We start from the raw sequence: 14,150 nt of genomic DNA, 5'->3' as shown, positions 1-14,150 counted from the left end.
ATGCGTAGATAAATATATTGCTTCCTACCTATATTTGTAACTGAAAAAAATCAATATAATAGCTTAACTATAAAGGAGAAATAAAAGGAAAGTCATTTCTTTTTTTAACTTTCTGTTGATTTGCAGTTTTTTTTCTTTTTTTCTTTTTTTTGGAATGGAGTCTTGCTCTGTCACCCAGGCTGGAGTATAATGGCGCAATCTCAGCTCACTGCAGACTCTGCCTCCCAGGTTCAAGTTATTCTCCTGTCTCAGCCTCCTGAGTAGCTGGAACTACAGGCGTGTGCCACCACTCCTGGCGAATATTTGTATTTTTAGTAGACATGAGGTTTCACTATGTTGGTCAGGCTGGTCTCAAACTCCTGACCTCAGATGATCCACCCCCCTCAGCCTCCCAAAGTGATGGATAACAAGCATGAGCCACTGCACCTGGCCAGGAAGACCATTTCTAATAAAATGCTATATATTTCAATGTGTATATGCTTGGACATCACTACTAAAAGATATAATGAAATCCATCAGATGCTTGCATCCACTTATAATAAATAAGTTTGGATTTAAGAAAAGAGATATCTGAAGCTGTTCTGTACAAAAATTACAGAAAAATGAAAGAATGAAAGAGCAGAGAATATGTGCACCCTAGAAAATAAACCCGACTTCTTTGTTTATGATAAGAGAAAGAAGGAGATGACACCATTGAAAAGGGGATGTCATGGGAATTCCCATAGAGTCCAAGTGTGGCAAACATATTTAGGTTCTTAGAAGTGCAGCACATTTCATGCCTTTATTCACTCTCTGAATGTTCAGGGGGGCATACGAGACATGGAACAATTCTCTGTAGTTCAGGACTGTCCTTGCAAGACATCCAGTGTACCTGGTCCTTGCCCATTAAATGCCTGTGGCATTACTTTCCAGAGCCTGGCCAATAAGAATCACCACACCAGCCATAACTAGTTCTTTCTCAGTCTGCTAGGAAAGATGACACCAGCTTATTAGATTCCTTGGGATTCCAAAATGCATGCTGCTCCACCCTTTATTTAGGTGAGATGTTCATTCTTTTTTTTTTTTTTTTTTTTTTTTTGAGGCAGAATTTTTGCTCTTGTTGCCCAGGCTGGAATTAAATGGTCTGATATTGGCTCACCGCAACCTCAGCCTCCCAGGTTCAAGCAATTCTCCTGTCTCAGCCACCTGAGTAGCTGGGATTACAGGCATGCACCACCACAACTGGCTAACTTTGCATTTTTAGTAGAGACAGGGTTTCTCCGTGTCGGTCAGGCTGGTCTCGAACTCCCGACCTCAGGTGATCTGCCCACCTCGGTCTCCCAAAGTGCTGGGATTACAGGTGTGAGTCACCGCATCTGGCTCTTCATTCTGTCTTTTAAGGCAACTCTTCCCATCTGAGAGTCAAGGGAATAAAAATCTCGCCTTTGCAGTGGGCGGGCAGCTGTGACCTGGGTGGGACTGTCCTAATGGTGGAGGAGCCGTCAGGGTGGAGAAGGTGGCCTTGCAGAGGTGGGTCTGTCCAGCACAACGTACCGCAATTCCAGAACAATGGCTAAGGCAGCAGAGTTTGGAGAAGGCAATAACCTGCCTTGTTTTCCTTTATCAGCTAAGAGTGTTTGTTTTAAATATAAAAGTAACAAACATATGCTTATCGAAAAAAAGGAACGTTCCAACAACACATAAGAGTATAAAGGAAAAAGGAAAAGTTCATTACCCTAGTAATGTTTTCCATCCAAATTTTCTTCTGTATGTTTATAGATAGACAGAAAGATAAACAAACAGGCAGAGGATTATTATATAGACTAATGAATTTTTTAATTTTAATTTTTATTTATTTATTTATTTTTTGTGACAGCATCTCGCTCTGTCACCAGGCTGGAGTGCAGTGGTGCAATCTTGGCTCACTGCAACCTCCGCCTCCTGGGTTCAAGAGATTCTCCTGCTTCAGCCTCCCGAGTAGCTGGGACTACAGGCGTGCACCACCACGCCTGGCTAATTTTTGTATTTTTAGTAGAAACGGTGTTTCACCATGTTGGCCAGGGTAGTCTCAATCTCTTGACCTCATGATCCACCTGCCTCAGCCACCCAAAGTGCTGGGATTACAGGTGTGAGCCACCGCACCCGGTGGATAGATAGAATTTTTATGGGGCTTCGTCTATACATGCTGTTCTCAAACTTGTACTTATGCTTAACCATAGCCATGAATATCTTTTCAGGACAGTATGAATATTTCTACAGTGTTTTGTTTTATTTTATTTTTTTGTTGAGACAGGGTCTCACTCTGTCACCCAGGCTGGAGTGCAGTGGCATGATCTCAGCCCACTACAGCCTCAACCTCCCAGGCTCAGGTGATGCTCCTACCTCAGCCTCCTGAGTAGTTGGTACTACAGGTATGTGCCATCACACCTGGCTCATTTTTTTTATTTTTGTAGAGATAGAGTTTCACTATGTTGCCCAGGTTGGTCTCGAACTCCTGGACTCAAGTGATCCGCCCACCTTGGCTTCCCAAAGTGCTAGGATTACAGGCATGAGCCACTGCACATAGCATAGTGTTTTTTTAATGGCTGCAGAATTTCTTTCCTGGACTGCTCTTAGACTATGGTTTATTTGACCATTCCTCTGTTGAAGGATATTTGGGTTGTTTCCAGTCATTTACTAACTTAGAGTCGCTGAACAACTTGTACCTTTATATTTGTTCACTTGAGTTTGGATTTCTGTGGGTAGATTTCTAGGTGGGATTGATGGAAGAAAGGGTTTGTACCCTTTACAAATTGCCAAACTGCTCTGTCTCTCCAAGATCTTGCCAGCTGATACTCCCACCAATAGAATATGCGAAGCTCTGTGCATCGTCTTTCAATTTCTGTTACCTATCTGAAAAGTTGCATGAAAAGTATTGTCCAAATTACCTTAGAAAGGCTGCAAATGTGGCCGGGCGAGGTGGCTCACGCTTGTAATTCCAGCACTTTGAGAGGCCGAGACGGGTGGATCACGAGGTCAAGAGATCGAGACCATCCTGGTCAACATGATGAAAACCTGTCTCTACTAAAAATAGAAAAATTAGCTGGGCATGGTGGCGCATGCCTGTAGTCCCAGATCCTCGGGAGGCTGAGGCAGGAGAATTGCTTGAACCCAGGAGACGGAGGTTGCGGTGAGCCGAGATAGAGCCATTGCACTCCGGTCTGGGTAACAAGAGTGAAACTCCATCTCAAAAAAACAAAAAAACAAAAAACAACAAAAAAAGAAAAGCTGTAAATGTGAGCGGGTACCCCTATTCTTTAGTAACCCCTTCATGATTGTGAGGAAAGCAAGCGATCATCTCTTTCAGGACCCCTTGCTCTCTACTTTGTGAGGCGACAGTTGTCCCTGTGAGACAGTTGGCTCTTTCCCATGGAAAGTAAGCCCAGAGGATGGAGTTTTGCACATACCTGGCAATGGTTTCCACCTCCTCAGCCCACAGTCAGCCAAACCCCATGACACCGTTGGTGAGAGCAGATGGCCAAGTGTAGGCATCTCCTGGTGGGTAATCCCGCCCCCTGTAGCTTCTGAGGGGCTCCCACCTGTTCTGCCTATTCTTAGCTTCATGGCTGATCTTTCCTGGACATTTGGTCTGGAGATTTTTCTAAGGAACGAGAGCCAGAGAGAAGAGCATCCTCAGGGAGGGCCCAGAGAAAGGTTCTGAGCAGCACTGGTTGAGTCTTCAAGGATAAGGCACATTTAGATGGCTGAGATTTGAAACCTTCATGGGTTTCTCCAAGCTGTGCCTAGGGGGTACTGGTCGTAATCAAGAAAAGACTGTGGAGCCCCTTCCCAGATGCCATTGACTTGGGGACTCTTGATGAAATTCCAGACATCTTTAGAAAGAGACTATAACTAGCCATCCACGCATCAATGGTGCATCTGGATGGGACCGTGGCACTGTTAGCTCCTGAGTTTTGTTTTCACTTTTTTTTTTTTTTAAGGATGAGATCTTGCTTTGTGCTTTGTTGCCTGGGCTGGAGTACAGTGGCATGATCATAGTTCGGTGTATCCTTGGACTCCTGGGCTCAAGCAGTGCTCCTGCCTTAGCCTCCTGAGTAGCCACCATGCCTGGTTAATTTACTTTTTATTGAGACGAAGGTCATGCTATGTTGCCCAGGCTGGCCTTGAACTCCTGGCCTCAAGCAATCATTTTTTTAAAAGATGTTTTTTCATAAAAAATTTCAAACCTATAGAAAAATAGTAAAATGTAATAGATACTCACATACCTACCACCTAAAATTAACAAGTGTTAACATTTTGCTATTTGCTTCATCTATTTTTATTCTAAACAATTTGAAGGAAAGTGTAGATATTATGACGTTTTATCCCTAAATACTTTAAATACATCTCTACAAATTAAGTTATTGTAGTTTTTTTTTTTTTTTTTAGTATTCTTTTATTTATTTATTTATTTTGAGACTGAGTCCCACTGTGTTGCCCAGACTGGGGTGCAGTGGTGCAATTACGGCTCACGGCAACCTTCGCCTCCTTGGTTCAAGCAATTCTGCCTCAGCCTCCTGAGTAGCTGGGATTACAGGCACCCACCACCACACCTGGACTAAGTTTTGTATTTTTAGTAGAGACGGGGTTTCACCAAGTTAGCCAGGATGGTCTCAATCTCTTAACCTTGTGATCTGCCCATCTTGGCCTCCCAAAGTTCTGGGATTACAAGCGTGAGCCATGGCACCCTGCTGAGTTCCTGTGATTTTAAGAACTTTTTAAAAGGCAGCAGACCATTCTATCAAATGAGGTACCATGTGGATACCCAACACAGAGAGTTGAGTTGTGCTCGGGACAGATCTGAGCAGAGATGTCAAGGATACAGTTAAACGTGCCAGTCTGGGGCTCTAGAGCGGAAGTTGGAGGTGGAGATCTGGGCTTGGGATGTGTTTAAAGCCATAGGCTCAAATGAGGTCACCAAGAGAAAGCGGAGAGAGAGGAAGGAGAGGACACTCCGGCCTTGGAGAGACACCAGCAGAGGAGGCTGAGAGAGCTGCCTGCAGAGTGTGAGGAGAAGCGGGACAGAGGGTGCCTCTGGGGCCAGAAGAAGACAGCGTTTCATGGGCAAGGGTGTAGTCAGTCGTGTCTGCTGTGGAGAGGCCGAGCAAGCCGAGGGCAGAGAGCTGAACATTGGCTTTAGGACAGATGGGAAACCAAGACCCAGAACTGTCAGTTCTAACATTTAGTACTCACAAGCTACAGATGAAGAGGAATCGGAGGACCATTAAGGGAGGGCAACTTGCCTGCAATCATACAACGAGCTAAATGGTAGAGTGAGGACTATAGCCCAGGCTCCCTGGTCCTCCAAAGGGCAGACTTTACCTGCCTAACACCAGCCTTCTCCCTCAGGCCACAAGCTGGATCTTCAGGCCTCAGCTTCTTGCTGGTAATTCCTCTGCAGAGGATCACCAGGTACCCATTGCTGCTGCAGAAAATCCTGGAGAACACACTGCCTGATGCCAGTGCCTACCCTGTCCTTCAGAGGGCTGTCTCTGCCCTCCAGGACGTGAACACCAATATCAATGAATACAAGATGCGCAAGGAAGTGGGTAAGGACTTGGGCATTTAAGAGGACACATTTGGCCGGGCGCGGTGGCTCAAGCCTGTAATCCCAGCACTTTGGGAGGCTGAGGTGGGTGGATCACGAGGTCAAGAGATCGAGACCATCCTGGTCAACAAGGGGAAACCCCGTCTCTACTAAAAATACAAAAAATTAGCTGGGCATGGTGGCACGTGCCTGTAATCCCAGCTACTCAGGAGGCTGAGGCAGGAGAATTGCCTGAACCCGGGAGGCGGAGGTTGCGGTGAGCCGAGATCGTGCCATTGCACTCCAGCCTGGGTAACGAGCAAAACTCTGCCTCAAAATAAATAAATAAATAAATAAATAAATAAATAAATAAAAAGAGGACACATTTTTGGGAATGCTTCCAGTTACAGAAAATCTATTTAAAATCAGTTTCACCAGTAAAGAGAATGTAGTAGCTTATGTAACTATAAATCCAGAGGTAATGAGACAGTTTTCGGTAGGGTTTGATCAGGGCGCTGGCTCCATTTCCCTGTAACTCCCATGTCTCTGCTCTTTACTCTGTATCAGCTTCATCTTCAGGCTGGCTTGCCTCATAATAGCAAGTTATGACTGTTCTAAGACTCACAGCTGCACACCACACTTCCCAGGGTAAGGCAAGGTTTTTTTCCCCTTAGCCACAAAAATTAAAACGAATCTTCTGTTTGATAGGACCCTCCTGGGTCACATGCTTACCCTGAACTAATCACCATAATTAGGGTGCCATGAACTGATTTCCTTAGGCCTGGGTTATGTGCCCTTCTTTGCATCAATCACTGTTGCCAGGGGGTTGGAATTCTATGGATTGGCTTGTATCAGTCAGCAACCCACCCTATGAGCTAAAGTGAGATCGATCTCATCCAAACCCCATGACTGCCACACTGTGGAGGAGAAACCAATACTGGGGAGGTGAGGAACTGTGCATGTATCTGGGGAGAGGGAGAACCCCTGCCTCTCAGGTTGTTAAAACAGATAGGTTTGGAAAGTGAAGCAGGGTCCCAAGTTAAGAGAAACTCAATTACACGACTGAGACAATATAAAAATGGCAATTCAGCTAATGTGAGTAGGAACTAACCGTGCCGTGGTTTTTCCTTTATCGTCATATTTGGTCTTTGCCCTAACCCTCTGAGGTTGGCCCTGTTAGCCCCATTTCACAGCTGGGTGAAATGAGAGAATACATCACTTGCTTCCTCTCACAGAACTGGTAAGGGACAGAGCCAGGTTTCTTTCTTTCTTTCTTTCCTGCTTTTCTTTCTCCTTCCTTCCTTCCTTCCTTCCTTCCTTCCTTCCTTCCTTCTCTCTGTCTGTCTGTCTGTCTGTCTGACGGAGTCACGTACTGTTGCCCAGGCTGGAGTACAGTGGCCCAACCTCAGCTCGCTGCAGGCTTCACCTCCCAGCTTCCAGCAATTCTCCTGCCTCAGCCTCCCAAGTGGCTGGGACTACAGGCGCGTGGTGCCACCATACCCAGCTAATTTTTTGTATTTTTTTTTTTTTTTTTAGTAGAGACAAGGTTTCACCATATTGGCCAGGCTGGTCTCGAACTCCTGACCTGGTGATCCACCTGCCTCAGCCTCCCAAAGTGCTGGGATTATAAGTGTAAGCCACTGCACCTGGCTGAGAACCAGGTTTCAAACTCTGGCCTGGAGTTTTCACCACCATGCTATACTATATTTAACAGCTTTGGATTTCTTCCCCACCTGCTTCTCCATCCAGGCCAGGAGACGACAGGTCAGTAGGAAGCACTGAGTCAGGAGCGGGAAGCGTGGCTCCCAGCTGGCCTGGCTCAAACTGGCTGAGGGACCTCAGGCAAATCTCTTCTCCCTGGGTTCTTTAGGAAGTCCATTCAGACCCTCTGTCTTAGGTGACTCTCCTGGCAATCCTGCAAGTTGGCTAGTCCCATTTTACAGATGAGGAAACTGAGGCCCCAAGGAGTGGTGACTTGCCAGAGTCAAGCAGGCAGGGAGCTCTTCAGCCAGGGCACACACCTCAGACAGAGTACCCTGTGCTTTTCCTGTGTGACTCACCAACCTGATAAATGTGACCCTGTTGGAGCAGAGGGCCCAAGCAGGTGCCCAGCTAGGCATGTCCATGACGCTTGCTTTCCTGGGTCGGCTTTGATCACCGTGCTTCCCCTCTTCTCTGTCGGTGCAGCCTCCAAGTACACCAAGGTAGAGCAGCTGACCCTCCGGGAGCGGCTGGCCCGCATCAACACACACACCCTCTCCAAGAAGACCACCCGGCTGAGCCAGCTGCTGAAGCAGGAGGCGGGACTGATCCCCAGGGTGAGCATGGGCCTGGGAGGAAGAGTCCCATCCAGCCACCCTTGAGGCCAGGCCCTGCGCACGGCGTCGACAGGGGGCTTAGGCTCCTTTCAGAACTGAGGCAACAGAGGCCGAGCAAGTGAGGTGCTGGGAAGAGGCAGAGGTGGCACCCCACTTGATTCTGGAGAGCCAGTGGAGGGCTTTCTCCAGTGTTTTAGGCCACTCTCTCTGGGGCCTCTCTACCCAGATAGGAGAGCTGGTCTCTGAGTCTGGGCAAAGACCCAGCCCCAAATAGCTACTTCTAGCAGCTCAGGTTGGCGGAGTGCCTGCTCCGAACCAGGCACGCTCACCCAATTAAATAGGTCTTCCCATTATCCCCATTTTGAAGATGAGAAAACAGAAGCTCAGACAGGGTGAAACACTTGTCTGGGGTCACACAGCTAGGAAGCCAGTGAACTGGGGCTCATGCTTATGTACCCGATGCCATGCAAAACCCCTGAGCTACACGATCCACTGAGCTTCGGGGCTGTGAGCACCTGCGCTGGTGGGCAAACCTGTGGAAAGGTTGTTCCCGGGAGGACTTGGGACACTGGAGCCAGTGTCCACTGCCCCCTTGTGGATATTCTCAGCCCTCACACACATTACTTTCAGACAGAAGACAAGGAATTTGATGATTTAGAAGAGAGGTTCCAGTGGGTGTCTCTGTGTGTGACTGAGCTGAAGAACAACGTGGCTGCTTACCTGGACCACCTGCAGGTGAGGACCCTGCAGCGCTCATCAAGGGCAAGTCTGGGCTGGGTTCCCCCAGCAGGAGGCTTGCTGGGCCCAGCCTACAAGCTAGGGAAAGTCATCCAGTCTCAGGCTGCCACCAGAAGAATTCCTGGGCAGCACTCCTCAGCCCCAGGTCATTAGACTGGGGGGCAACTTCTGAGCCCACTGGGGTTCCTACCAGGTAGGGTAAAAATTCACTGGGACCAGAGCCCTTCAGAGCAACCCTGCCAGACCAGCACCTAGAGCAGGAGAGACAAACTCAGGTGCCTGAAGGGGCCAGGCAGGTAATGCTACTGAGTGAAGTGTGGGGAAATAGGCAGTTTGATGCAATGGGAGTGTAGTGTCTAACAGGCTGTTTAGGAGGCTTGTCAGTGGGCTTACACATAAAATCGTATTTGGAATTTGAAGGGCTGAATGAATGAATGAATACATGAATCAAATCTAAAGGAGCAGCTATTATTCAGCTCTGTGGGTTGGTGCTGGGTGGGAATCTGGGTCCAGTTCTTCTGACTTTAAGAAAAACATACCTGGAAATTCAGGTATTTTCCAGATTTTTGATGGCATCTCCTGATGTGTCAACGTGAGCAACTAATTAAATAAAGATTTAAATGCTATGAAAGCCCAAGAAAATATACCTCTACAAACTGAATTCAGCCCATAGGCCCATCAGTTTGCGTGACTCTCCAGCAATATCAGTTTCCTCTAGCCCAAATCCCGCCTTGATTCTTAGCATCACTGCTGACTCAGTCTGTCCACCCTGCCTCCTTTACGTGGTTTTGTTCTTAATTACGTACGTTTGTGCAAACCAGCTCAGTCAGAGATGATAATGGGCCCTTTGGATGATGGAGTGTGGGATGGCATTATAAATATGTAAAGGAAGGAGAGCGTAGCACCACGCTTCTCTGTGTGGGTCAACCCCACTGCTCGTTCATGTTCCACTGTGGGCACCCCCAGTGGCAGGGTCTGAATAGCCGGGATCCTGTTACAGCACAGCGAGCAGGAGGGGAAGACGCTCAGAGCCAAGGCATGAAAAAGAAAGGTGGGCCTACAAGTGGTGGGCCTCAGAAACCGACCAGATGAGGTCATCCAGTCTCTGGCTGCCACCAGAAGTATTGGGCTTTGAGAGAGGTTTCCACAGGGACGTGAGAGACACCTCCAGCTTTGCCGAGCAGGATGGCTATTTGGAAGCATTAAGGCTGCCTCTGTAGACGCAGGACTTACACGACAGATACGGAGTTAACATGGAATCTTGTCATTAGTGAGGGATTCCCTCTTTTAATCCTCTGACTGAATCCAGGAAAAGCCTGCTTGCTGGTATTCCTTTAACACATTGCAGAATGAGTTTCAGGCTGAGTATCATTTCAGAATGATATCCAGCGAGTAGAATGTAATGACAGTTTTTTGTTTTTATAGCAATTATTTTATATGCTTATCTGTGGTGATTACTGCTGGTTTTCCCTTCCTGGTAGCATTGTAAGGTCTGTGTGTGTGTGCTTTTTTTAATGCATTGATGTAAATAGAAAAGATTAATTGATTTAGAGAAAAGCATTAATAGAACATGTGAAATATGGACATGGAAAAAAACCTACTGCCACGTGCAGAGGCTCATGCCTGTAATCATAGCACTTTGGGAGGTTGGGAGGCTGAGGCAGGTAGATCACTTGAGATCAGGAGTTCGAGACCAACGTGGCCAACATAGTGAAACCTTGTCTCTACTAAAAATATAAAAATAAATATTAAAAAAAATTAGCTGGGTATGGTGTTACATGCCTGTAGTCCCAGCTGCTTGGGAGGCTGAGGCAGGAGAATCACTTGAACCTGGGAGGCGGAGGTTACAGTGAGCCAAGATCGCTGCACTGCACACTAGCCTGGGTGATGGAGTAAGACTCTGTCTCAAAAAAAGAGAAAAAATCCCCACAAAGGTAGATGCAAATGTGTGAAGTTCAAGAAGCGCTGGAATGAGGAGAAAGAGGTTGGCTCACTCTAAGGCAGAACTTTCTAATCACTTAAGCTGTGTGAGGATAGAATCAGCTGTGTGTGTCCCTCTGGGGTATGTAGAGAGTCTAAACAAACTCTTCAGGAGGTATGGTGGAAGGGGATTCCAGCCTAAGATGGCCACAACGGCCCATGATTGGATGTTTCTCCTTGGTACTGGGTCCAGGCTTTCCTCTGCTTCAGGCCGCACGAATACAATCTGGACATCCCCGAGGGGCCTGCAGTGCACTACTGCAATTTGGCAAGAGACCTTCAGCTGGAGGCCTTCCTGAAGTTTGTGAGTGGAACTTTTCCTTTCTTCTTTCTTTGTTAGGCAGCGGGTAGAACTTACAAGAATAGTGTTTAGAAGTCAGGCATTTTATGCAGCTGTCACATCTGTCATCTTCCTGAGAGGTCAGCAGCATAGAGGTTATTATCAGTGCACTTTACTGATAAAAATAGACCCCAGGCCGAGGCGGGCGGATCACAAGGTCAAGAGATCGAGACCATCCTGGCCAACACAGTGAAACCCCATCTCTACTAAAAATACAAAAAAATTAGCTGGGCGTGGTGGCGTGTGCCTGTAGTCCCAGCTATTCAGGAGGCTGAGGCAGGAGAATTGCTTGAACCCAGGAGGTGGAGGTTGCAGTTAGCGGAGGTCACACCACTGCACTCCAGCCTGCCTCCTGGTGACAGAGTGAGACTCTGTCTCAAAAAAAAAAAAAAAAAAAAAGACCCCACTAACATTTATTGAGTCTCACTATTTGCCAGACTCTATACTAAGCCCTTTATATTCCTTACATCAGGTGTCCCCAAACTTTTTACACAGGGGACCAGTTCACTGTCCCTCAGACCGTTGGAGGGCCGCCACATACTGTGCTCCTCTCACTGACCACCAATGAAAGAGGTGCCGCTTCCTGAAGTGTGGCGGGGGGCCGGATAAATGGCCTCAGGAGGCCACATGTGGCCCACGGGCCGTAGTTTGGGGACGCCTGCCTTACATCATTTAATCCTCACCATATGGTTTTGGGGTTGGCTACTATGAATCGCCCCATCCTGCAGATGGGAGCTTGAGGCTCAGTTAGGGTGACCTCCTGGGTCATTTGTACAGATGGTCAGTGGTAAGCTGGGATCTGAGCCCCAAAGACTCTTGACCACCACTCTATACAAAATATTTTCTAAGGCTGGGCAAGGTGGCTTACACCTATAATCCCAACACTTTGGAAGGCCAAGGCGGGAGGATTGCTTGAGCCCGGTTGTTTGAGATTAGCCTGGGCAACATAGAGAGACCCTGTCTCTACAAATAATAATAAAATTAGCTGGGTGTGGTGGCATGTGCCTGTCGTTCCAGCTACTTGGGAGGCCAAGGCGGATCACTTGAGCCTGACAGGTGGGCTGCAGTGAACTATGATCATGTCACTGGGAGACAGCCTGGGAGACAGAGTAAGACCCTGTCTCAAAAAAATGAATATATATGTATTTTCAAGATCTTTGTATAACGATGATTGGAAGTGCTCTATAAGACTGAATGCCTACTCTGTGCCAGGCTCTCTGTTATGCTCATTACATGCATCATCCCCATTTTTCAGATAGGCAGATTGAGGCCCAGAGAAGTTAGATAACATGCTAAAGGTCCCAGCTAGTCGGTGGGGCTTAGACTGGAACCCAGGCCTGCATGCTTCCAAAGTCCCTTTCCCAGCCCCTGCTTTCCGCCACCTCCTTTCCCAACTCCCATGCTCACCTCTCCCTGCAGAAGCAGCGGCTGGAAGGCCTGGTGTGGCAGCCACTGTGCAGCCTGGCCAAAGCCCTGCTCGGCCCTCAGAACCTGATCAAGAAGCGTCTGAACAAGCTACCGGACTTTGAGCGGGTAGAAGAGAAGCTGCTGGAGGTGGGCAGTATGACCTACGAGGAGCAGGCCGCCCGGCACACGTACCAGGCGCTCAACTCCCTGCTGGTGGCTGAGCTCCCACAGTTTAACCAGCTGGCCATGCAGTGGCTGGGCCAGATCCTGTGCACATTCGTGACCCTCCAGAGGGACCTTGCGAAGCAAGTGCTGCAGAGGGCAGAGGGGAGCATGGCCCAGGTAAGGCGGCTGGAACTGGGACACCTGTGGGGGACCCTGCCGCCCCATCAGCCAGCTATGTGTAGGCGCTAGGAGGGAGGGAGGCATCAGGCACTTAGGAGGAGGCCGTGGGAACCTTCCAGATCTTTCTCATACTAGTCTCCCTCTGTTAGTGAAGTCAGACCATGAAAGCAAGGATAGGACTGAGATTCCAGACCATTCCCAAGTCCTGCAACTCAGAAGCAGAAGAAGCTTTGCTGGTACAATAGCAGACCTTAGGATTGATCTCTGACGTGTGCTAGATGTTGGTGACAGAGACAGAAGGTCGCATCTACACAGTCAGCAGTAAATGTCTCAAGCCGGTGTTACTACTCCTAGCAGCCTTCTTCTCCTGAGTACTTTGGATGAGCTCATTCAACCCTCACAACAAGCCTACAGAGTAGGTATAATTATCCTCATTTTAAAAATAAAGAAGCCACGGCAGGGAGAGGTTAAGTAGCTTGTCTAGGGCCACACGGCTAATAGCAAGCTTTGAACTCTGACAGTTCAGCTCCAGATCCTGAGCTCTGAACCACAACACTCAAGAGCCTGTAAAAGGAACTACCGGCTGAAAGCGTAAATAGGTTCCATGGAGGCTTGGATAAAGCTCCAAATGCAAACTTGGTTTTAGTGTTTGGAAGACTGAAGTTGATACAGGGAAGAATACCCACCTGATTCCAGATTTTGCTCTCAGATGTCAACGTCAGAGCTGAATTGCTGGTGGGTCCAACCTTGGGAGCAGTTTCAGTACTTCTCATGTCACACACTGTCTCCTGTGTGTCACCGTCTCCAGCTAAGCTTTTCCCCATCCAATCCTTTGCATGAAAATTCTACTAAGATTTGCCTTCCCCAGCCCGTCTCCTTTGCAGCCCACAGCTCTCCCCTCCAGCACACAGCTGCTGACTGTAGCCATTCTGCACAGATGCCTGCTTCGGCTTCCAATGCCCCGCTCCATTGTCCCTCAGCACTTTAAGTGTCTGGCATAGAGTAGGAGCTCCCCATACAGGTGACAGATGAATGAGTCTCTCCATGAAGCTCTCAGAGCTCCCCATCCCCTGGTGGGGAGAAATTACCTCCTATCCTCCACTCTCCAGCAGCCCTGTGGGTGGGACTGTGTTCAGTACTTTCCAGAGCCTGCCTTCTGCTGCAGGGACCCATGGATGTGTTTCTCCTCCAGCAGGGGGGCTGGGACTGCAAGCTTTTCTTCTTTTTGGTCCTTGCAGAGTTCTGTCCCAGACACTGTTTGCAAATTGAATTAGGCCTGAACCATCAGCAAAAGAAATGTTTCTCTTCCTTGAGGGCAGAAGAGTAAATCTGCTGAGGTGATCATTTTCCTTTCTTCTAGCCTAGAGGTTTTCTCTCTTGGGTTGCCTCAACCCCTCGCATTAAAGCTGGGATGTGCAGAGCTGGGGAGTTTTGGGGACGCCAGTAGAGAGGTGGTCACATTTATAAAAGCAGAAAG

The 14,150-nt window shown here is 48.0% G+C and overlaps 1 protein-coding gene across 5 annotated transcripts in view; it reads left to right on the top strand.

Annotated features, from left to right (window-relative positions):
• ARHGEF37 (Rho guanine nucleotide exchange factor 37) overlaps positions 1-14,150 on the top strand; it is a 63,795-nt gene that overhangs the window by 37,056 nt on the left and 12,589 nt on the right. For all 5 annotated transcript variants that reach the window (XM_003934004.4, XM_074379467.1, XM_074379459.1 and 2 more), the window contains 5 exons: positions 5,368-5,567; positions 7,733-7,863; positions 8,494-8,598; positions 10,775-10,885; positions 12,341-12,670. In XM_003934004.4, coding sequence (XP_003934053.2) covers positions 5,368-5,567; positions 7,733-7,863; positions 8,494-8,598; positions 10,775-10,885; positions 12,341-12,670 — 877 coding nt within the window. The remainder of the gene's footprint in view (positions 1-5,367; positions 5,568-7,732; positions 7,864-8,493; positions 8,599-10,774; positions 10,886-12,340; positions 12,671-14,150) is intronic.

This window comes from Saimiri boliviensis, chromosome 1 (genome assembly GCF_048565385.1).
Source record: "Saimiri boliviensis isolate mSaiBol1 chromosome 1, mSaiBol1.pri, whole genome shotgun sequence".
NCBI classification, from domain to species: Eukaryota; Metazoa; Chordata; class Mammalia; order Primates; family Cebidae; genus Saimiri; species Saimiri boliviensis.
Note: the sequence above shows the minus strand (reverse complement) of the source record. Positions and strands in the feature narration are given on the sequence as shown.